The sequence below is a fragment of the Somniosus microcephalus genome, chromosome 9, assembly GCF_052327205.1.
Source record: "Somniosus microcephalus isolate GS21.2 chromosome 9, FLI_Smic_1.0, whole genome shotgun sequence".
Lineage (NCBI taxonomy): Eukaryota > Metazoa > Chordata > Chondrichthyes > Squaliformes > Somniosidae > Somniosus > Somniosus microcephalus.
The window spans coordinates 38,882,906-38,905,510 of NC_140995.1; the positions used below are offsets into that span (position 1 = coordinate 38,882,906).

Sequence of the window (22,605 nt, forward strand, 5' to 3'; positions counted from 1 at the left end):
ATTGTTTGAAATATTGTAGTGTCCTTGACTTTTTTTTTGAACGAGGCAGAGAGTTTTGAGGTTTTGTAGAATCGAGGTAAAATTTGCTGTCCTTCTGGGTCATGCATTTCCGATGGCTTTGCACAGAAGGTCAAGTTCTGCTTTGTAAAGGGGCAAAGCCTTGTCTATAGAAGTGGTGTTTTGAATGGGGCATGAGATGAAAATAGTGTGTAAATCATAACATCATCCTGCAGCCTTGAATAGTTGTACAATCATTGGCACATTTTATACGGACAGTAGTTTTTGATTTGAGCATCAATGTAAATCAAAGAAATGCAGCATGTGTGGTGTGGTTTCTGTGTGGTTGAGATGATGGAAATTTCATTTGTGGAATGCAGCTGATCATGGCTGGATAGTGTGGATTGTAATATTAGATTGATATCCTGGAATTTCACTGGGATGGACTATATTCAGGCTCGGATTTCACGGACTTCCATCCTGGAAGTTTAACCTACAGTTTCCCCTTAGGAGGTTAAATAAATTTAGCAGATTCCACAACAATGCAATTTGTATATGTCTAATGGATGGAGATTGACTTGATGAGCCAAATGGGTCTGTTGCACCCGATACGTTGTATTCTGATAAGATCCTGGCCAATGGGGGTCCTATTGTCATGTATTCAGAATGCTTAGCCTGCCATGAAGGGGAGGTTGCTGATGACCATGTCTCAGTTCCATTCCCGCCCATTGGTAGACTGTTGATTTGAGGGTTCCTTCCATCGTGATCTATATCTGGGGGAGATCTGGTGTAGAACAGGCAGTTTGGTAAGCATAATCCTCTTGTGTGAGGAACTGAAAGAGCATACCTTAAATGTGTTACTGATGGATAAGCACATTAGTACACCCACCCATTTTACTATTGCGTAACCTGACAGTTTAAGGTATTTGAGTTAATGATCAGCTCCCCGTCATGATGTCGAGTCATCAAGACTGATCATTCAATATTTCTTTACAAAAATGCTTGATTGGTGATTGGCCAGACCAATCAGCATCACTAAAACAGATTACCTGGTCATTGATCTCATTGCTGATTTTTGGACCCTGCTGTGCACAAGTTGGCTGCCGCATTTTCCCACATTACAACAGTGACTTTACTTCAAAAATATTTAATTGACTGAAACACTTTGGGACGTCCTGAGGTTGTGAAAGGCGCTATATAAATGCAAGTTTGTTCATTCTCCTTTCTTTAAATTGGTGCTCATTAATCATTCTTAGCGCATGTTCTTGGGGCAATTGAAAGGGCTACATCTCGTAAAGTGACAACGAGGCCCTTTCACAAGAAGTATGGAGGCAGTAACAGCCTAACATATATATATTTATATTATATATGCACACACACATGCAGGCAGATATTGGTGTTGTGCACAAAGGAATCAAGAGCACAGTGAAACTAATGGAACAGACAGGACAGGTAAAACTGTCCTTTTCAGGGACATGTCGCCCACACTGCATAGAATTTGCAGCACAGAAACGGGCCATTTGGCCCAGCTGCTCTATGCCGATGTTTATGCTCCACACGAGCCTCTTCTCACCCCATCAGCATATCCTTCTATTCCTTTTGCCTTCCTGTGTTTATAAAGCTTCCCCATAAATGCATCAATGCTATTTGCCTCAACTACTCCTTGTGGTCGCGAGTTCCACATTCTCACCACTTTCTGGGTAAAGAAGTTTCTCCTGAATTCCCTAGTGGATTGATTGGTAACTACTTTATATTAATGACCCCTAGTTTTGGTCTGCCCCACAAGTGGAAACATCTTCTGTGTCTACCCTATCAAACTCTTTCATAATTTTAAAGACCTCGATCAGGTCACCCCCTCAGCCTTCTCTTTTCAAGAGAAAGGAGCCCCAGCCTGTTGAGTCTTTCCTGATCGTTATAACCTCTCCGTTCTGGTATTATTCTTGTAAATCTTTTTTGCACTTTCCCCAGTGCCCCTATATCCTTTTTATAATATGGAGGCCAGAACTGTCCACAAATTGTGGTCTAACCAAGGTGTACGTATCTACCACACGTTTTCAAGCCAGGAGGCTCAATGTCATGAGTTTGCATAAAGCTTGCTTCTATTAAATTAAGATATTTCTTCCATGTAGGAATTTATAAATCCTTTCTTTTCATAGAAACAGTCATTATATTGGATATACTTATCGCTCTGCTTGCCTTAATTTTTAATTTTTTTTTAAGCAGTGTCTGGGCTGATGCTGGAAGCTGTTTGCTGTTATTGATGAGTTTGCTTCTTAGGTTTTTACATTGTGTGTTTGCGCAGGAGAAGGTGGATTCGCAGCATGCTCATGGCGTGCAAGAGTTGAAGTTCATTCAAGGACAAACTGTGACGGAAGAAGCGAGAAGGTGTGTCGACGGATGGCTGAAAGTACCAGGTATCATTGAGAACGCTGCGTTCTTCCAACTCTGGCCTCTTGTGTATCCCTGAATTCCTTCGCTCCTTCATTGGTGGCCGTCTCTTAAGTTGTCTAAACCATAAACTCTAGAATTCCCTCCCTCAACCTCTCCAATGCTCCTTAAAACTTCCCTCTGACCAAGCTTATGTTCACCTGTCCTAATATTTCCTCCTTTGGCTCGGTGTCAAAAAGAAAAAATGTTTTTCTCCAATAACGCTCCTGTGAAGTGCCTTGGGCTGTTTTTCTATGTTAAAGGTGCTATATAACTGCACGTTTTTGTTGACTCCTGCTGGATGTGGGTGGGTGTTGGGCGAGGATTGGAGCTGGGTACATGTGAAGCATAACTACTTGGATGAGGCACTTGGAAGATGGCTCGCATCCATGGAACGGTGTTGCTGCAATATTCAGTGTTTTCAGGAGAGGAGGGAAAAAGATTGGGGAGTGGTAAAAATACTAAACACAAGGAAATCCTGTACATTTGGTCCTGTATTTGGATCCCACCTTCCGACAACATCCAGGACCATAATCCTTTGGTAAACACATCTGCTGCAATTTATTCTTCAGTGGAAAATTATGCTCGAAGGATGAGGAAAATTTCCAAGCTCTTTAGTTCAGATTGAAAACAATTTATATGGAAAGCTCACAAAAATTAATCTTATTCTGGTTCATCTGATCAAGTTGACAGTTTTATATTTTCTTTCGCTCTTAATTTTTTGATTTTATTTGGCTTCCCCTTCCCCCTGCTCTTTCTTCTCCTCCACCCCCCTTCGCTCTCCTCCCTCCTCTCCCCTTCCCGCCCCCTCCCCTCCCTCCCCCTCTCACTTCCCAATGTGCTTGTCAAACAGGGCCAAAACCTGGGATTGTCAGTTTTGGGCGTGGAGCAGGTAAAAGGTGCACGGATGCAACAGTGACTCCTGATCCCATCGACTGCCCAATAATGAACTGTAACAGGAAGTTTGACAATAGACATCTGCTTTTAGGACACTTAAAAAGGTACCCGCTTTCTTTGAAACTTGATAGTGAAAGTAATGTCAGTTTATAGCTGTGTAAGACTGCTTTAAGAAATCTAAATACTGCAGAGTAGCAACTAACCAACTGGATAAATACTGAGGAAAATTAATTTCTTGCCAACTTGATCTGTCTAAATTTGTCCTAATGGTACTGAATTGACCGTCTCATTCAGGGAATACCTGTGTATGACTTCATTGGCCTGTTGTGGTTGAGCTTCACCATTTTCCCCTCTGCTCTCCGTTTAGTTCGGGGCACATCAGGAAGGAAATATTGGCCTTGGAGGGGATGCAACGCAGATTCACCAGAATACCGGGGCTAAAAGGGTTAAATTATGGGGACGGGGTGCACAGACTAGGCTTTTGGTCCCTCGAGTATAGAAGATTAAGGGGTGATCTAATTGAGGTGTTTAAGTTGATTAAAGGAGTTGCTAGGATAGATGGAGAGAAACTATTTATTTTGATGGAGTCCAGAACAAGAGATATGAGCCAAAGGCGGGTATGTGGAATTAGGTTACAGATCAGCCATGATCTCATTGAATGACGGAACAGGCTCGAGGGGCTGAATGGCCAACTCCTGTTCCTATGTTCCTCACAGAAGGAGCACAGGGAACATTTGATAAGTTAATGGGTAACACCCTGAGCTCTATTTTAACTCCCAGGCGGGAATGTGGATGGGAGATGGTGAGGACTGGACCTGGGGGTCAGCCGTAATGCTTGAAGTGGATTACGATCGACGTTGGGAAATTAGGCCTGTTTTGGAGCAAATATGCGGCAACAATTGCCGGAAAAGTTGGGAGTGGGGATCGCAAAAGAAGGCTCGGTCCTACTTGCACTGTCAGCAACTTTGGTGTTTTATGAAACCTTGAATCTGTCCATTGATGAAATAGCGTTGCCCTCTACGGCAGGCAGGCAGAGAAAATCCGTCTGAGTGCCCTGTTGACTATGGGCCCCTTGCTGGAAGAGTGATCTTTAAAAATGTTGGAGTGGTGTGGGTGGGCAGTCTTCACAGCTCTACAAGACTGGCTGCAGATTACGCAGCCACTTCAGATGAGGTTTACACATTGTATAGATTTTACAGAATGTTATAGATGCTCTGATGAAGGACCTGTGTAATTTTTATGTTTCCATGTGATGATCACACGAGCTGACGGATGGAACAGGATCATCCTTATAATCCGATTCTCTGCAACTTTTTTGTTGGACGCTGTAATCTGACCTTTGCTACTAGTCTGTCTTACAGGAAGTCCAGACCAGTTGGGCTGACTTCTCTGTTTCTGTGCTGTACAGTCTGTGATCTGTGTAATCATGCACTGTGGTAACTTAAATGTTTTTTTTTTTTAAAAAGGTTTGACCATTCTCCCTGTGATCCCACGATTACACTTCATGGGTCTCCATCCACTTCGTATGTTTGTGTTGCGTGCTGCCAACGATTTATAAACCTGCAGAAATATGAAGGTCATTTGGCATTAAAGGTACATGTGACAAAAGCTTGCATGATGAATAAGATTCATAGTTAATATATCTATAATTATTTTTTCCCTTTTTATTAAGTTAACCATGGTAGCCATTGCTCATTTACATGCTTCAGTATATAAGTTTCTAAATTTTTGATGGATTCTCCCAAGTAGCTAACTTTTTTTTGTTTTGTTAATCTCTCGCTCGCCCCCCCCCCCCCCCCTTCCTCTCTCGCCCCCTCCCATCGTGTCTGCCAACCGAAAAAGAACCATCCAGCCTAATCTCATTTTCCAGCCCTTGGTCTGTAGCCTTGTAGGTTATGGCACTTCGTCACGTGCATATCCAAGTACTTTTTAATTGTGATGAGGGTTTCTGCCTCTACCACCCTTTTCAGGCAGTGAGCTCCAGACCCCCACCACCCTCTGGGTGAAAAAAGTTCTCCTCAGTAAGTTCGCAGATGACACGAAAATTGGTGGGGTGGTAAATTGCGAGGAGGAAAGCCTCAGGCTACAGGACGATATAAACGGGTTGGTCAGATGGGCGGAAAAGTGGCAAATGGAATTTAACCCTGAAAAGTGCGAGGTGATGCATTTTGGACGAACAAATAAGGCAAGGGAATACACAATGAGTGGTAGGACCCTAGGAAGTACAGAGGGACCTTGGTGTACATGTACATAGATCCCTGAAGGCAGCGGAACAGGTAGATAAGGTGGTTAAAAAGGCACATGGGATACTTGCCTTCATTAGCCGAGGCATAGAATATAAGAGCAGGGAGGTTATGATGGAGCTGTACAAAACGCTGGTGAGGCCACAGCTGGAGTACTGTGTGCAGTTCTGGTCGCCTCACTATAGGAAGGATGTGATTGCTTTGGAGAGGGTGCAGAGAAGATTCACCAGGATGTTACCTGGGATGGAGCGCCTCAGCTATGTAGAAAGACTAAACAGGCTGGGGTTGTTTTTCCTTGGAGCAAAGAAGGCTGAGGGGGGACCTGATTGAGGTGTACAAAATGATGAGGGGCATAGATAGGGTAGACAAAGAGGAACTTTTCCCCTTAGTAGGGGGGTCAATAACAAGGGGGCATAGATTCAGGGTAAGGGGCAGGAGATTTAGAGGGGATTTGAGGAGGAACTTTTTCACCCAGAGGGTGGTTGGAATGTGGAACTCAATGCCTGAAAGGGTGGTAGAGGCAGGAACCCTCACAACATTCAAGAAGCATTTGGATGAGCACTTGAAATGCCATTGCATACAAGGCTATGGACCAAATGCTGGAAAATGGGATTAGACTGGACAGGGATGGATGGGCGGCGCAGACACGATGGGCCGAAGGGCCTCTTTCTGTGCTGTAAAACTCTGACTCTATGAACGCCCCTCGAATCCTTTTACCAATGACTTTAAATCTATGCCCCCTGGTTATTGACCTCTGCTAAGGGAAATAGGTCCTTTCTAACTAGGCATTTCATAATTTTGTACACCTCTTACAAGTCTCTCCCTCGGCCTCCTTTGTTCCAAAGAAAACAACCCCAGCCTATCCAATCTTTCCTCATAGCTAAAATACTCCAGTCCTGGCTACATCCTCGTACATCTCCTCTGTACCCTCTTTAGTGCAATCACATCTTGTAATGTGGTGACCAGAACTGTACACAGTACTCTAGCTGTGCCCTAACTAGTGTTTTATACAGTTCAAGCATAACCTCCCTGCTCTTGTATTCTGTGCCTTGGCTAATAAAGGAAAGTATCCCATATGCCTCCTTAACAACCTTATCTACCTGTTGGGATCTGTGGAAATGCACTCCAAGGCCCCTCTGTTCCTCTACACTTCTCAGTATCCTACCATTTATTGTGTATTCTCTTGCCTTGTTAGCCCTCCACAAATGCATTACCTCACACTTTTCCAGATTGAATTCCATTTGCCACTTTTCTGCCCACCTGACCAGTCCATTGATGTCTTCCTGCAATCTACAGCTTTCTTCCTCACTATCAACCACACGGCCAATTTTTGTATCATCTTTGCTTCTTCAATAAGCTGAAGCTTTTTTGAAAATAGAGAACACACCACTGCTCCTCCCTGGAATCAGTGAGTGATGCCACCCACAAACTAAGGCACTCGGTGAAGCACACTCAGTATCTCGCTACTACAGTGTATCTAAACTATTCAGAATGCTATGACTGTAACTTGGTAACCAGTGAAATATTTTGAGTTATGTGGTACCTATATCACAGTTCTCGAATCAAAATGTTTCTCTTCAAAGGGTACAATTGGCTACTTTGGAGTTCATTGACTGTTAGGTAAGCAAGCTTGACAACCACTTTGTGCACAGCAAGATCCCAGAAATGAATGGCCAGTAGTAATTCTGACTTTTTATTGGAGACTCAAACTCCACTTGCAAGGCGATCTTCGGGCGTTGGGTCGTTTACTGGAAGAGTCTGTGTATCTGCAGGTGAAGATGTTCCATTAATGTACAACCAGCCTGGGGCAGCTTTGTTGGTGGTTTTATGATGGGGGAGAAACTGTTTTCACAGGCTGAGGTTGGTAATCAGAGGACACAGATTTAAGATAATTGGCAAAAGAACCAGAGGGGAGCAGACATTTTTAACGCAGCGAGTTGTTATGATCTGAAATGCACAGCCTGAACGGGTGGTGGAAGTAAATTCAGTAGTAATTTTCAAAAGGGAATTGGATTAAATACTTGAAGGGGAAAACATTTGCAGGGCTTTGGGGAAAGAGCAGTGGGATTGGGGTAATTGGATAGTTTGTCCATGGAGCCGGCACAGGCACGATGGGCTGAATGGCCTCCTGTATGCTGTATGATTCTGTGACTTGCTGTCAACTGCCAGTTAATGAAGACCATGTAGTTTTAAAAGAAGCATACATTTATTAAAAGATTGCCCTTTTTAATTTGTAGGTTGATTCCTTGGACCCTGAAGACCATCGGCTTGACCTTGAGCCACAGATCACTCAGTGCTTCGCTTGCCCGAGCTGTTACCTGCTCTTTAACTTGAGGGATGAATGCCTGCAGCATATGGCCAAGACAAACCACTTCCTTCAAAGGCACAAATTGAGTGGTAGGTTTTAGGGGCAGGTGCAAAATAAAAGGTTTGTGCGTGGAGTTTTCACCACTGAATGCAAGACTGGAAACAACTTTTTAAAACGCAGTACTTAAAACAGATGCAGCTCTAAGCAAGGAATGCACTTTCGTTGGTCTAATAAATCATTGATGTCGTATATCAAAATTGTTAAGGTAGCCCAGTGCTGTGGAACCATACCCCACAGGGAGTCGCGGTCAGAAGATAGAAGCTACATATATATATATTGTAATGTGATAGAATCTTACAGCACAGAAGGAGGCCATTTGGCTCATCGTGCCTGTGCCGGCTCTTTGAAAGAGCTGTCCAATTAGTCCCACTCCCCCTGCTCTTTCCCCATTACCCTGCAAATTTCTCCTTTTTTAAATATTTATCCAATTCCCTTCTGAAAGTTACTATTGAATCTGCTTCCACCACCCTTTCAGACAGTGCATTCCAGATCATCATAACTCGCTGAGTAAAAACAAAATTCTCCATCTTCTTTCCCCTTCCGCCCCCCCCCCGGGTTCTTTTGCCAAATATCTTAAATCTGTGTCCTCTGATTATCGATCCTTCTGCCAGTGGAAACGGTTTCTCTCTCAAAACCCTTCATGGTTTTGAACCTCTATTGAATCTCCCCATAACCTTCTCTGCTCTAAGGAGAACAATCCCAGCTTCTCCAGTTTCTCCACACAACTGAAGTCCTTCATCCCTGGTACCATTCTGGTAAATCCAAAACATCATGTTCTCTGTCCACCCAAATTGTTTGCTTCAGTAAAAGCATTAAACTCATCTGCATGTATTTTTTTTAAACTTCACACTCTTGTTCATTTGTGACAAAGATCCGTTGCACGTCTGAACTCTCTACCCCGAGACCTCACTGGTACCTGTGCGGGCTTCTGACCAACCGCATTTCCATCATTTTGTGTATCGTCATCAAAACAAATGGGTCTGATCTGAATAAAAGCAAAATATCCAAGTTATGAAAGGGCAGGTCATATTGCAATTCTTTGGGGATCTAACATAATCTGTCAGTGACTGGTGATGCAGATTTTTCCGGGTAGCAGTTTTTAGTTGAGGGTTAAGCGGCTTACAATAATGAATTAGTTATACAATAGACAACACGTGAAAGTGATTGTTGATTACCAATCACTGGTAACCAGTGGCGTATTCCAGGCATCTGAATGTAACAGAAATAATCCCCCACCCCAAGCAATCTTCAAGGTTCACACAGCACCCCTGAACCAAAACCTAACAGCCCCACTTCCCTCCGCTCCATTTAGAAAATCACCATCTTCAAACTGTCCTGGTCCCTTCTAAATTAACCCCACCGCCCGGCCCAGCCCCAACCCACCTGCCCCAGACACACAACAGCATCTCTACTAACCTGGTCTGCCAAGACCCAGATGAGAGAGCCCGCGCCTGATGCGATCTGCAGAGGGAAACGGTACCAAAGCTCCTACCACAGTATCAGCAGGAATAGCCCCATTAACAAGCTGCTGAGTTTTAGTATGATTTGTGACTCTTGACCTTTTTCACAGTGACTAAGCCCTGATTTTTCCTAAAGAAAGAACCTGCATTTGTATAATACCTTTCATGCTATCGGGACGTCCCAAAGTGCTTTTCAGCCAATGAAGTACTTTTGAACTGTAGTCCGTGTCGAAATGTAGGAAACGCAGCAGCCAATTTGCGCACAGCAAGCTCCCACAAACAGCAATAAGATAATGACCAGATAATCTGTGTTGGTGATGTTGGTTGAGGGATGAATATTGGCCGGGACACTGAGGAGAACTCCCCTGCTCCTCTTGAAAATAGTGCCATGGGATGTATTGCATCCACCTGAGAGGCTTAACGTCTCATCCAAAAGACGGCACCTCAGTACTGTAATGTGGTGTTAGCCTAGATTTTTGTGCTCAAGTCTCTGGAGTGGGACTTGAACCCACAACCTTCTTACTCCGAGGCGAGAGTGTTACCACTGACCCATGGCTGACACACAGCTTGCCTCGGCACAGCCCTAGGTGCAACATATAGGACAACATAATTTGTAGTGGATTGAAAGGTAGTTGGGAGTTGAGAAGAGCTGAACATGATCCTTTCTGTACCTAGTTTCACCAAATAAAGAAGCCACCTCCCAAACTCGTGACCTCTACCACCTAGAAGGACAATGGCAGCAGGTGCATGGGAACACCATCACCTCCAAGTCGCACACCATCCTGACTTGGAAATATATCGGCCATTCCTTTATCGTCACTGGGTCAAAATCCTGGAATTCCCTACCTAACAGCACTGTGGGGGTACCTTCACCACATGGACTGCAGCAGCTCAAGAAGGTGATTCACCACCTTGAGGGCAACTTGAGATGGGCAATAAATGCTGGCCTTGGCAACGACACCCACATCCTGAGTGATTTTTTTTAAAGCAGGTATTGCCAGTCAGCCCTTGAGTGAAACCTTCCCTCACCTGGGAATGCTAGTCCGATCTAGGTATTTCTTCTTCCACCTCACCAACCCCCAAGAAATGTCAGGCCGGTTAAGATTGACTCACCCTGCACAGTAAGGGTTGAGCCTCGAACCTTCTGCATCTGTGTGGTTCTGCGCACCATAAAATGGGTCATTCTACTGGTATTTAGTAACACGGGTGAATCTGAAATTAAAACAGAAAATGCTGGATACACTCAGCAGGTCCGACATCATCTGTGGTGAGAAATCGAGTTAATATTTTAGGTCATTGACCTTTCATCTGAACTTAAAAGATGACAGTTTTAGCTGGGAGTCTATTGCAGAGCCAGCTACTTCCTATTGGCTTCAATTCAACATTAAGCTTTTTTTTAGCCCTATTAACTATTTATAAACTCTCCAGGGTTTTCAGATATTTACATTCATTCATTTAAAGCCAAATTAAACTTTGAAACACTCAAATTTCTTGTCTGAAGACTAATCCAATTTTTTTCCCTTTTGTCTTTCCCCCAATTTCTCTCTCCTAGGTGAGCAGGGAACACGCTGCCCTCTTCCATTTCCTAACTATGCAAAGAAGTTGTTGATCTCGTTATGCCAGGAAGTTCCTTTCCAGGTTAAATGTACAGCTTGCCAACAGATGCTACGCACCCATGTCGAATTGACAGCACATTTCAGGTGCGTGTATGTGTGTTCCTTTCCCATTCCCTTCCCCCCACCATTGGTGGCCGTGCCTTCAGCTGCCTGGGCCCTGTGCTCTGGAATTTCCCACCCTAAATACCTCTGTGTGTGTGTGTGTCTCTCTCTCTCTCTCTCTCCTCCTTTAAGACACTCCTCAAAAGCTACCTCTATGATCAAACCTTTAGTCACCTGTCCTTTGGCTTGATGTCAATTCTTGTCTGATTACGGTCCTGTGACGTCTTACTGTGTTAAAGGTGCGATATAATTCAAGTTATTGTTCATCCGAGAGTTTGATAATAGAATTGTTTATTTTTCCTCGACTCTAATGAATTGGCAAGGATAGCGGGGTTAGATTAATCACGGGGTTCCTCTCTCTCCTCTTCCATGTTGACTCCTTGCTGGGGTACAGTGGCATTGGCACTGGAACCCTCCAGCTCCTTGACCGTGCGTGTTAGTAGGCTATTTGACAATGGAAACAGTCATGGTCAGGCCTAATCCTGTCCTCACCTGATGTCCACACATATGTGGAACCAGCAAAGCAGCCATCAGGAGTGTGAAGACTGGCTGATTTATTTCCCCCTCCCTAACCCAGGGATGTTGAGATCCGTTGTGGTACCTCAACTGAGATGCATGACGAGTAGTGTCAACCTGGGACCTTCTCTATGGTGCAGTTACTCACTTCAGCACACTGACCTTTGACAATCTCTCAACTGTCAGAGGAGGCCTCAAGCATCCTATTTTCCTACAATTTTATTTTCTTTCTCCAAAGTGTAATCTTGTCTTCAGAAGTTCCTAAGCAGTGAGCTATAATTTGAAACTGGGGGAAATGGGCCACAACTGAAGATTTAACTTTTACTTTGTTTACTATATATTTCACATAATTTGAATTGGAGGCCAATTTTTATTCTGAAAGATAGGGTCACGGGGTAATTTGTTTTAAACCACATAACAGACACTTGGGATGTACTGGTTGGGGGGGGAGTTGGGTGCCTAAATTTGATTTCTGTGTCGTGTGCACTTGAGAGGCACAAAGATTTATTTGGTCCATACACCGGAACAGGAGTAGGCCATTCAGCCTCTTGAGCCTGTTCTGCCATTCAGTTAGATCATGGCTGATCTGTATCTTAACTCCATCTACCCACTTTGGTTCCGTAACCCTTAATACCCTTGCCTAACCAATATATCATCCCAGTTTTGAAATTTTCAATTGACCCCCAGCCTCAACAGTTTTTTTTTGGGGGGGGGGGGGAGAAAATTCCAGATTTCCACTACCCTTTGTGTGAAGAAGTGCTTCCTAACATCACCCCAGAATGGGCAAGCTATAATTTTAACATTATGTCCCCTTGTTCAGGACTCAGCCACCAGAGGAAATAGTTTCTCTCAATCTACTCTATCAACTCAATTAGATCACCCCTGTAATCTTCTATACACAAGGGACTACAAGCCATTCCGGCTGGGACCTTTCACACAGATACTGCTTCTCACTCGATGTTTTGCTTATGTCAAATACTCTGGCCTCTTCCACTACCACCATCAAAGAAAAATGGGCCTATTTTAATGATCCCAATGGGTGATCTTGGTTTTTCCTGAGAATTGGATTGCACCAATTCTTATCTTGACAAGCCATGTAGGTTCAACAAGCCAACTTGCTACTCAGTTAAACTAACTTTTTGAACCATAACCTCTGCCTCAATCTTTTTTTTTCCATTTATTTATTTTTCTCTCTCACATGGCAGCTGTCTTTCTTTCTGCCAGTGCCATTTACACGTCATCTGGAGCCATCTTTTGTTTCTTAACCTGTCCCATTACCATCTCCTTTTGCCTTGCACCATCATCCCTTTTGTCTCTTCATCTCTCCTGCCTTCCTCCTATCAGACCTTCCCTTTTTATTATTTCCTCCCCATCCCCCTGTCCCTGCACTTGCTTAAAAACCTGTTCCATCTCCAGCTTTTTCCAGTTCTGATGAAGGGTCATCGCCCTGAAATGTTAACTCTGTTTCTCTCGCCACAGATGCTGCCTGACCTGCTGAGTATTTCCAGCATTTTCTGTTTTTATTTTAGAACATATGTTTTTGAAGATGTCTTTTTTTTTGTAAGTTGGGTTCTACACTTGTTAGGCAAGGGTATTAAGGGTTAAGGAGTTAACCATGATATTAATTGAATATGATGGAAAACTCTCAACTTGCCTGGATGAGTGCAGCTCCAACAACACTCAAGAAGGCTTGACACCATCCAGGACAAAGCAGCCCACTTGATTGGCACCCCATCCACCACCTTAAACATTCACTCCCTCCACCACCAGCATACCGTGGCTGCAGTGTATACCATCTACAAAATGCATTGCAGCAACTCGCCAAAGCTTCTTTGACAACACCTCCCAAACCGTGACCTCTACCACCTAGAAGGACCAGGGCAGCATGGGAACACCACCAACTCATTCCAAGACGCACCATCCTGACTTGGAAATATATCGCCGTTCCTTTATCGTCACTGGGTTAATATCCTGGAACTCCCTCCCTAACAGCACTATGGAAGTACCTTCACCACACGGACCCCTGCGGTTCAAGCAGGTGGCTCACCACCTTCTCGAGGGCAATTCGGGATTGGCAAAAACTGCTGACCTTGCCAGCGACGTCCACATCCCGTGAATGAATATTTAAAAAAATTGCAGAACCGGCTCGATTGGGTGAAAGGCCATGTTCCTACACACAGTGAAGGTACAGTTCAGCTGAAGCAAGATCCCTACTGCCAATTTTCATGTTTGCAAGGATTTAATAAGGACCCGGAGCGAAGACGGCAGTCCTTTTTGAATGCTGTAATTGTTGTCTGGTTGTGCAGGTCCACTTTGAGCTTGTCTGATCCATATCCTGGTGGCTAATTGACTGGAAGTAGTTCCTGACTTCGTTGTGAAAGCTGAAGTCCGACAGTGTCCCAGAGCATGTCTCGAACATTTTGCAAGAACCATAATTTTAGAGCAGAGGTGACTTCACAGCAGGTTTTAACCACCACAATGATCTCCTTGGAGCTCAACAGCCTCGCTTTACAGCTCTTAGCGTGTGTCTGATAGGACCTCCTACCTCCTTAGAAATCCAGCTGTTACCCATTAGGATGATGAAGAAAGGCACATTACTTACACACTTTGAAGTAAGGTATACTCCACACAACTGGCTTCTGACACTTCCCTCTTGATTGTGGCATGCAACCTCGGTGTGCTGATTGACCCTGTGCTGAGCTTGCAAGCCCAAGGCCCTAGATTTCCACCTGCACAATATTGCCCACTTCTGCCCCAGTCTCGCCCTACTGCGGACAAAACCCTTATCCTTGCCTTTGGCTTCACTTCCAACCTTGATTGCTCCAACGCTGTCCTTGCCAGCCTTGTCAATTGAACCCTTCACAAATTGTAACTCATCCAAAACTCTGTCACCCACACCCTCTCCTGCACCAAGTCCTGTTTCCCTATCATCTCTATGCTCGACCACCTTTATTGGCTCCCTAACTCTCAATTTCATTGATTTTCGAAAGCCTTGTTCTCCTTGTAGAGGATTGAGGGGTGATCTGACCGAGGTTTTAAAATGTTAAAAGGAATCGATAGGATAGATTCAGAGAAATGTATTTCCTCTTGTGGGGGAAATCAAGATCGAAGGCAACATTATCTTAAAATTTGAGCTGGGCCATTTAGGATGGAAATCAGGAAGCACTTTATCACACAGGGCAGTAGAAATCTGGAACTCTCTCCCAAAAGGCTGTGGATGCTGGGGGTCATTTGGAGATTTCGGGACTGGCATTGAAAGATTTTTGTTAGGCAAGGGTATCGAGAGATGTGGAGCAAAGGCGGGTAAATAAAGTTAAGATACAGGTCATCGTTGATCTAATTGAATGGCGGAACAGGCTTGAGGGGCTGAATGGCCTACTCCCTTTTTATAAATGTTTAACTTTCTGTTTTTTTTTTCTTTTGCAGAACGCGATGCAGAAAGGCTGGTCCTGTCGCTGTGTCTGCGAAAGATATTAGCCAGGTTGCTGTGATATTCAAAGCGAGGGGATGCTGTCTGGACTGCAGCAAGCTATTTGTGGATGAGAATCAGATTAATCAGCACACCCAGCAAACGATGCACAACATCCAGTGGATACGCACCATGGAGAAGGCCATCTTGAAATTCTGCCAGTTCAACGAGAAGAGCAAAACCCCCTCTGACCTCCGCATGATGTTGGATCAGTCGAAGGCCAAGAAGAACTCTCCGTTCAAAAGACCTCTGGCCGAGACGTGCCCTGGCACCAGGGAGCCCACCATGCCCACTTCCAGCAAGAGGAGCCGGAAAGAATGCAACGACATGCACGTGAAGGAAGAAAAGGTGGAGCGTGACAACGGCCTGGGAGTCAAGCTGTGGTTTTGTGAATGCTGCCAGCGATTCGACACCGAAAAGGCGGTGGAGAAGCATGTCATGGCAGCCAATGGAATCCGCCACAAGTGTTTGGTCTGCGGCAAATTGGCGCTCGATGCCGGGATTATTGGCTTGCACATGAGCCGCAGTCATGGGGGAGCTCACTTGACCCACTACCGCTTCTGGTGTGAAGGCTGCCAGGCGGAAATGCTAAAGCGAGACGATCTGATGTCCCACATTGTGGAGTGCCACAGTGGCCACGCTTATTATTATGAGAAGGAAGTGGACGAAGATGAGTTGATGGCTTTTGAGCCTTCTTCGTCCAAATTGGCGTGGCGCTCGGCGGATTTGGAAGGCAAAGACGGCGAAGGGTTGCAGCTGGAACCGAACAGCCCCGAACAGGAAGCTGTCGCAGCCGATGGCTCGTGGCAATGCCGGTTGTGTGAGGAGATGTTTGAGTCGGAGGAAAGCGTCGCTCGGCACTGCAGCTGCCTGGCAAACCACCAGTTTCATAAATACAGCTGCGGCTTTTGCAAGAAGCACTTCCACAGAGTGGAAACCTTGTACCGTCACAGTCGGGATCAGCATGACAGCGAGCTGAGCGTCAAGTATTTCTGCGGACTGTGCGACGATATTGAGTTCAATTCCGAAGATGAATTTCTTGAGCATTACAAGGCGTTCCACAGCACTGATTATGTCTTTGTGGAGCACCAGGATGCAGCTACTGATAAAGAGGTGGAAGGGGAGACGGAGGCTCCAGTGGAGCACGCGCATTTGTCCTGTGGGTGTCGGCTACACTACAACATCAAAAAGTTTAAGGAGGAGGATCGCGGCGTGTGCATGAGAAACCTGTTCGACCAAGGGAAGCTGTGGTTCCGCTGCTCGTGTTCCGCGACAGCCCAGTCCGAGGAAGACGTGCGGAATCATCTGGCGGAGCGCCACGGGGCGAGAGGGATGGGCGCCGGGACCTTTGCCGTCAAATGCATCTGCGGCAAGGCTTTCAACGACTGCGAAAGCGCCCAAATGCACTACCACTGCAAGCACTGCACTGTGCAGGAGACACAGCTGGCAACCTCTTCGTCGGCTGACGGTGAAGCCGCGCAGTGCGGCATCGCCAAGGAAACACCGCGAGACAACAACTCTGAGGCCTCGACAAGTCAGCCGATGTTTATAACCACCAAAGGTAGCCTTCGTATTACGCTTGCCCAGTCTATACCAGCGAGTTGGTCAGTGGCAACTGTTCCTCAGAAAGACAGGGAGGTCGCTTATTGTGCCGAGAGACTTAGCAGAAAAGGTAGTGAGCTATGGATTGAATTAAGGGAGGACAAGTTTAGCACAAAATTGTAAACTACTAATCCTATAACCTGTTCTACAGCTGACCAAGTATAGTTTAAAGGCGCCGAACTCCTCGAGTCTCTTCACCGGGAGCAAGCGGAAGCCAAGCGCAGGCAGTGCAAGGAGCGCACGTCAACCCAAGCACCCCACCCGCCCCTTCAACCACTGTCTGCCCCACCTGTGACAGAGACTGTAGGTCCTGCATTGGACTCATCAGTCACATGCGAGCTCATTTTTAATGTGGAAGCAAGTCATCCTCGGTTCCAAGGGACTGCCGAAGAAGAAGTTTAAAGGAGCTCTCTCCCGCGCTGTCTTTTTCTTTCCCTTTGGCCGGCTGTCTCTTTCTTTCTCCCTCTGTTTCACTCGCTCTTTCTCGTTTGCTCTGTTGTTTTTTCTCGCGCTTGCTCTGTCGTTTTCTCACGTTTGCTCTGTCGTTTTTGTGCGTGTCTCTCGCTCTTGACAGTGAAATCTGTAAATTACGGACACCTTGGGGCTGGCATCCGCTGCCTTTTTTTGCAGTTGTCCTTGGTGTTATAACTGTCATTGTATGTAGTGTGGGGGAGGGGGGGGTTGGAATCGGTACAATGGAGAGTCCTTCCCAGCATTCATAGCGGCAGAGAAAACACTCCATCTCTGGGATGGAGCTGTGCAAGCATTCAATCCCAGAGATAGAGCAGTTTCTCTGCCGCGGTGCATGCTGGGTAAAAGGGCTCGCCATTCCACACAAGCCGGTTTTTTTCTCATAAATGCGCTGCGGCCTCGCACTGCCCTGCATACACTGACCTCACGGGAATTTGGGGGCAGAAAGGAAGCAAGCTGCAAGGGGAAGCGAGAGAGACTCCGTGAAAGATCCCAATGCAGCAGCTTCGCAACAGGCTGTGTGCGCCCCGTGTTTTAAGTTGTAAAAGGGCTTGGTGCGTTGAAGCCTGTCTGTAGTTCGTGGTTTCAGAGTACCTCTTTGTTTTACCATGCAAGTTATTTGGAACTGTCAGTAAGTATCTGTGTGTGGGGGCGGCGGGTGTATACGGGTTTCACTGTAGTATCAGTGTTTCGACTGTTGAAGGAACATAGACTGGAGTTTTCCACTCTGCAACTGGAAGATCCCAAGCTGGTGATTGCCGAGGTGGAATAATCCCACCATAAAGTAGAGTAAATAGAAGCAGAGTTCGCTTCAGTCTATCCATCATTTGAATCAGCAATATACTTGTTCCAGTGACAACAGTATATCCTTACCAAGTTACAGGAACAGGAGTAGGGCCTGCAGCCTGTTCGCCATTCAGTTAGATCATGACTGATCTGTATTTTGGCTCCATCTACCCACCTTGGTTCCGTAACCCTTAATACCCTTGCCTATCTATAAACCTCAGTTTTGAAATTTTCAGTTGACCCGCAGCCTCAACTGCTTTTTGGGGAGCGAGTTCCAGATTCCCACTACCCTGTGTGTGAAGAAGTGCTTCTTGACATAACCACTAAACAGCCTAGCTCTAATTTTAAGGTTATGCCCCCTTGTTCTTAACTCCCCCACTAGAGGAAATAGTTTCTCTCTCCTATCAAATCCTTGAATCATCTTAAACACCTCAATTAGATCACCCCTTAATCTTCTAAACTCGAGGCAATACAAGCCTAGTCTATGCAGCCTGTCCTCATAATTTAACCCTTTAAGCCCTGGTGTCATTCTGGTGAATCTGCGTTGCACCCCCTCCAAGGCCAATATATCCTTCCTGAGGTGTGCACAGAACTGAATGCAGTTCTCCAGATGGATTTGATACTGACTTCTTTGTTTGATCACCGTGGCAGACGTGTCTTTTTGTTTAAATTTGGCTCCTAGCTGTTGCTTGTTAAACACGCCCCAAGGCAGTTTGAATGCTCCAAACGTATGGATATTTATTTTGGAGTCTTTCTCAGCTGTGTATCTGGGTTTTTTTTTTCTGTCATGGTTTAAGAACTAGGGTGTGTTACAGATGTCTTAAGAGTTGCACATGGTCAACGAGACTGGCTCACTCATTCTTCATGGATGATGATAAACCTTGTCTGAACAAGCCTATGTGCTGTAATAGTCTTCAGCTGAGCAAAGCAAACCAGCATGTACAATAAATGGAGCTGCTTAATTTGAAGTTCCAGTGAAACGGAATTTACTTGAGCAAAGTGTTTCTTGCATGTTGATTAAATATTGGGAAGACCAAAGCCATTATCTTTGGTCGCCGTCACTAATTCCATTCCCTAGCCACCAACTCCACCCTCTCTGGCCACTGTCTGAGGCTGGACCAGACTTTGCAACTGTGACCTCCTATTTGACCCTGAGTTGAGATTCCGACCCCATATCCTCTCCGTCACCAAGGCCGCCTATTTCCACCTGCATAACATCGCCCGTCTCCGGCCCTGCCTTAACCCATCAGTTGCTGAAACACTCATCCATGCCTTTGTTCCCTCGATATTTGACTTCCAATGCTCTCTTGGGCAGCCACCCATCTTCCACCCGCCGTAAACTTCAGCTCATCCAAAACTCCCGTTCCGTTCAGTCATCACCTGTGCTCGCTCGGGGAAATTGATTTTATCTGGTATTGCACTATGTGGAAAATACAAAGCTACTTTTGGGAGGTTTCATTCTACGCTCCATTTGTGTGGGAATTCATTGTGCAAAGGTAGCACTGATTCCAGCTGTTGCAGCTCTCTTAACCCCTGCCAAACCTAATGGGGGTAATTTTAACCTAACCCCCTCTGAGGGAACGGGGCGGGTTTGGGTCAGATGCCTGTTTTACACGATTTTCTGCTCTATTGGGCAGCTTGGGTTAAAATTATCCCCAATATGTCTCCTTTAAACAATCAGGTCTGGCTGCACTTGGTAACAATGGGCTGGATCTCGCAGGAGCGGGGCATCTCGTGGCATGCCCCATTAGACTTTTTCCCTCGCCCTTCAACTCAAAAATGTTTTTGCACCCTAACTTGCTGGAAGTGCGAGCTGATAACGGCGCGGCGAGGGCAACAGGGCATCTGGGACCTTGGTGAAAATAGGACCAACAGTCTAGCTTCTCAACCAATGAGATTTAAGGATAAAGAAACAGGAAAAACAGAGAAGGAAATGGGGTGAATTAGAGTCAAATCAGGTACAGAAAGAGAACTAAAGACCGTGAAAGGGAGATTGGATAGACGGAGAAAAGAGATAGAAAGGCAAAGTAAGATTAAAAATATAAAATTTGTGCATTAATAACAGTGTGTTGTTAACACACCATTATTTTTCCAGCAAGGTCTATCCCATTGAATTAACAAACGAAGTGCTTCCTGGATGGGTCCATTGTATGTTTAGTTTATTCGAAAACTTTTAGAAGTTGTTACTTTGCAACAATTTTTAAGCTTTTGTTTAATTTTCTTCTTCCCCCCCCCGTTGATCTATTTTACAAACTAATAGAAAAGGAAGCCACAATCCAGGAAGAAGACATTGAGTTGCCCGACTTGGACCTGCTCCGCACAATGACTCACCTTGTCTTTATCGATTTAGATAATTGGGCAGGCTTCTTCAACCATTTACCGGGACATCTTAACCAAGGCACATTTTTCTGGGGCTTTCAAGGTTAGTTCAATATGTCGACTTTTTTATTTTGAAAGGGGAAAACCATCTTGCTGTATATTATGGTTGTGACTGAAAAATACATAGAAGTTACAACACGGTACTGGGCCATTCGATCCATCCAGCCCATGTTGGCGTTTACCCTCCCCGCGAGCAAGTAGTTCTGATCACATTTGACTCTGCTCTCTTTCTCCCACCTATCCAATCTAATCTTGTGTTGAGTTTCTGTGTCAAGCACTAACCCTGGAAGTGAATTCCACAGCCTCACAACTCTGAAGAGGTTTCTCCTGCCCTCTGTTCTAAATCTCTTGCATTTAATCTTGTGTCTCTGACTCCTCGTTTTAGACCCCTCAACTACTGCAAACAGTCTGCTTCTATCAACCCTGTCCCATCCTTTCATAATTTTAAATGCTTAAAATCATAGAATCTTAAAGCTATTCGGCCCATTGTGCCTGTGCTGTCTCTTTGAAAGAGCTGTCCAATTTAGTCTCACACCCCAGCTTTTTCCCCATCACCCTGCAAATTAATTCTCTTCAAATACATGTCGAATAAATAATGATCAGGACACCGGGGAGAGCGCCCTGCTCTTCTCCGGAATAGTGCCGTGGGATCTTTTACGTCCACTTGAGAGGGCAGACGGGGCCTCGGTTTAACGTCTCATCCAAAAGACGGCACCTCCGACAGTGCAGCGCACTCTCCATAGTGCACTGGGAGTGTTGGCCTAGATTATGTGGTTATGTCTTTGGAGGGGGCCTTGAACCCACTGACTCAGACGAGAGTGCTCTACCCATTGAGCCCTGGCTAAACACACAATACGATGGAATCAATTAAACGCACTGTCCTAACAGAGAGCCCAATTTTGCCAGCCTTTCTTCATATTTGTATTTCCTTATACCAGGCAGCATCCTGGAGAATTGGTGTTGTATCCTCAATATCCTTCCTATAGTGTGGAGCCCAATACTACACACACTTCTCTAACAGGTCTTATTAAGGTTCAGTATAGAATCATTATTACCTCTCTCTTTATATTCTATACCTCTTGTGTTTTACAGCCTTATCAACCTCTAGTGCTGCCTTTAATTCCACTGTGAGCCTGTACCCGCAAACCTCTCTTCCACAGCACCGAGCCTACTTCCAGTCAGAGTATAATCACTTTTTTTATTATGAAAAGACATCTCTTTTCACTTAATGACTTTGAATTCCATCTGCCACTTTTTCCTCCAACTTATCCGTATCCCTTTGCAGTTTCCATTGGTCTTAAGAATTAACTACACCTCCTATTTTTGTGTCATTTGCAAATTACAACATCTGGCCTATATCCAGATCATGGATATACAACAACTTGCATTTATATAATGTCTTTACAATAGTAAAACATCTGAAAGCGCTTCACAGGAGCGTTATCGAGCAAAATTTGACACACAAAAGTGGCCTCGGAAGTGAACTCTCTGGGACACCTCCAAGCATCCTGGAAAAGCTCTCAACTCTGGTTCCTTCGAACCAATTTTTAATCCTGCTTGCTGTCCTCCCCAGTAGTGTTATACCCATTAAAGTAAACCTTATTACTTCAAAATAAAGTTGGACTGAGTTGGGAAAACAAATTCTAACTTAATGAAAATCAAATTTAAAACGTATTATCGGGGAAGAAGTAATAAATGTCTGATTAGCGAGCGAGAGCATCCGAGATGTAAGCAATGCAGCTGGATGCTTTATTTGAGTGTTTGACTACGAGAAGGGTGAATCTCGGTGTTCTTTTCTTATCTTGGACTTGTGTCTTTTTAAAGATCCTCATTTTAATACAATTCATAGTTTTTTTAATTAATTTTTTTTCCCTTAGGTGGAAAGACTCATTGGAAAGCGCCAGAAAACTGTTCTATCTACAATTTTCTCGTCAACACTGGATGTTTTTTTCTTCATCCACGGTGCAGTGCAAGGAAGGATGCTGCTGATTTTGCCATCTGCATGCATGTTCGTGTTCTTTGTCTTTTTAAACCCGGTTCTTTTATACGAATCAATGCCGTTCATGTTTAGGGGGCGAGAGAAAAGCCATGCCTTGCCTTTATTTTTTAAGTTGTAATTGATGGTGTCACTACTGTTTCTAATTTACATCGCTGACTTAGATTCAGAAATTCAAACGCCAAGTGGTAAAGATCTGCAGGTGATAACAAGCTTGGGGGGGGGGGGGGGTAATGCAAGGAGGCAACTCAAAAATGACCAGAGTTGGGACATAAC

General features: G+C 44.9%; 1 protein-coding gene across 4 annotated transcripts in view; it reads left to right on the forward strand.

Annotated features, from left to right (window-relative positions):
- Positions 1–22,605, forward strand: part of znf451 (zinc finger protein 451) — a 65,401-nt gene that overhangs the window by 35,480 nt on the left and 7,316 nt on the right. For all 4 annotated transcript variants that reach the window (XM_085996524.1, XM_085996527.1, XM_085996526.1 and 1 more), the window contains exons 5-12: positions 2,300–2,411; positions 3,278–3,425; positions 4,788–4,914; positions 7,802–7,961; positions 10,945–11,092; positions 15,053–16,656; positions 20,215–20,376; positions 22,211–22,341. In XM_085996524.1, coding sequence (XP_085852650.1) covers positions 2,300–2,411; positions 3,278–3,425; positions 4,788–4,914; positions 7,802–7,961; positions 10,945–11,092; positions 15,053–16,656; positions 20,215–20,376; positions 22,211–22,341 — 2,592 coding nt within the window. The remainder of the gene's footprint in view (positions 1–2,299; positions 2,412–3,277; positions 3,426–4,787; positions 4,915–7,801; positions 7,962–10,944; positions 11,093–15,052; positions 16,657–20,214; positions 20,377–22,210; positions 22,342–22,605) is intronic.